Below are 1,997 nucleotides of genomic sequence, written 5' to 3'. Positions count from 1 at the left end.
TTCATTTGCGTCTCATACAACAACGCCCCCTATAGTTCGTTGCGATCGCGAATTGAAAAGAGTTGGTAACAAAAGATAATAATGTAGGGTACTAAACAACACTAATTTGTGGAGATGCCTGGAATACACAAATATATTTTGAATTGAATAAAAATAATGATCGTGAACAATCATATCAGCAAATTCCAGATATTTTTGAGAAAAATACTGGTGTTTATATAATATTTTTATCTATGTTAGTTTAATTTGTTTATATGCAGTAGCGGTTAATATCATTTGGAAGTAATTTATCTGTTCAAAAACGGAACAAAAAGGAAAAAAGTTTTTTCTGTCACTTACGATATAAAATAAATTCTTCCGCAAAATCGAAAAGAATCGTCAGCTGTGTAAACGTTTTAAAATCCTCACCATTGAAGTTCGAAAGACCCGTAAGAGCTCTGCAGAACTTCCATTTGTATCAATCCTTTTATACCAAAAATGTTTTGACAAGATTGGATCTAGTGCATGAAAAATAAAATTTATTAAAAAGAATCCTTATCTTGAATATATCATCACGAGCACACAATGCTAACCAGTACTCGTAAAAAAAACCTATCACAGATGGTTGGTAATCTAATTCACACGTTATTTCCTTTTTGAGAAATCAGTTAAAATTAATGATCCGTAAATTTTCTTAATAATTGCACAATTTTTATTAATTGCCCTTTTTTTAATATTTGCCTTTTTACGATCTGCACGCTTCTCCTACACTAACTAGAAAGACTGAACCTATATTGCCTAAAAAGCAGACAAAATGATTGTTTTGTTTTTCCCAATGCCCACCTGAATAATGACCTAGGTCATACAGGCATCTGAAGGGCAGATTTGTTGGCCACTCTCTCAGGGGCAGCCTATTAGGTGGGCCAACGTTGCTCCCACAATAAGGACAGATAGTACAGAGAATGACAAAACACCCATGCCATTTCCGGGATTCAAACCCAGCACCTTTCTGATGCAAGACCAGTGGACTGGATTGTGAAAGAATGAAGAAATTTTTTTAAAATTAATATTTTTTATATTATTTACAGTTATATAACAACTTATTAGTAAATATTAACAATAAAAAAATTATATGTTGTGCAAACAGTCACAAATTTCTAAGAAATTGCGTCATTACATACATCATTGTTTTTCTAATTGAAATTAAAAAGCATTCAAAATGACTTCCTCAGGCAATCTAGTGTTAAGGTAATAGTATTTTAATAATTTTGATATTATTATTATGTAATAATATCAAAATTTACATGTGTTAATACTCTAAGGATGGAGAAAAACTAACATGATTCGCATTACAGGGACCAATGGAATTCGGAAATCAGTGAATGGTAAGGATTTGCCATTGAGCAGACGCTTATCTCTGTCTGTGAGAAATATCAGTAATTCGTCTACTTTAGTGTCTGCTCTCTTCCCCTTCTTTGGACAATTCATCACTCATGACATGACTTTAACTCCAGCGATGACAGGTCTTTATCATTTTTCGTCTTTTTCCAGCTAAAATGTTACTTTTTATTTGATGAATGATATGATTTTAATGAACCTCGTGAAATAAAATCTTAATGAGCAGGTAAAAAACATGCCAATGGCGTACTTGTGGCGTAACTACCACTACAAATGTTAAATAACAAATCACTAGTATATAAGACATGTTAACTTGAATCCATCACGAGGTACCTTTTGATAGATGAAGGTTGACATAGTCTAAGATTAAATTCCCTCATACTTGAATCGAGAACGACTTATCTTTTGCAGTAAAAATAAATAAGTATAAGTAAAGTTAAAAAAATCTAAAAAACAGGGCTTAAGGGTAAGACAGAAAAGCGAGAAGAAAAAAAAACATTTTTTTTTCTCTCCTTTTTCGTAGTTTCGTTTTTATCCTGTTTTAGGAGGAGTAAAGTCTGCAGCGAATCGAAAAAACAACGAAAGTGCTTCCCCTTAGGAAAATTTACCATAGAGAAGCC

The 1,997-nt window shown here is 32.3% G+C and overlaps 1 protein-coding gene across 1 annotated transcript in view; it reads left to right on the top strand.

Moving 5' to 3' along the window:
* LOC107451827 (peroxidase) overlaps positions 1-1,997 on the top strand; it is a 43,226-nt gene that overhangs the window by 17,796 nt on the left and 23,433 nt on the right. Inside the window, exon 5 of the mRNA XM_071186482.1 lies at positions 1,335-1,502. Coding sequence (XP_071042583.1) covers positions 1,335-1,502 — 168 coding nt within the window. The remainder of the gene's footprint in view (positions 1-1,334; positions 1,503-1,997) is intronic.

Source organism: Parasteatoda tepidariorum, chromosome 10 (genome assembly GCF_043381705.1).
Source record: "Parasteatoda tepidariorum isolate YZ-2023 chromosome 10, CAS_Ptep_4.0, whole genome shotgun sequence".
NCBI classification, from domain to species: domain Eukaryota; kingdom Metazoa; phylum Arthropoda; class Arachnida; order Araneae; family Theridiidae; genus Parasteatoda; species Parasteatoda tepidariorum.
The sequence above is the reverse complement of the archived record's forward strand: the minus strand, read 5'-3'. Positions and strand labels throughout refer to the sequence as shown.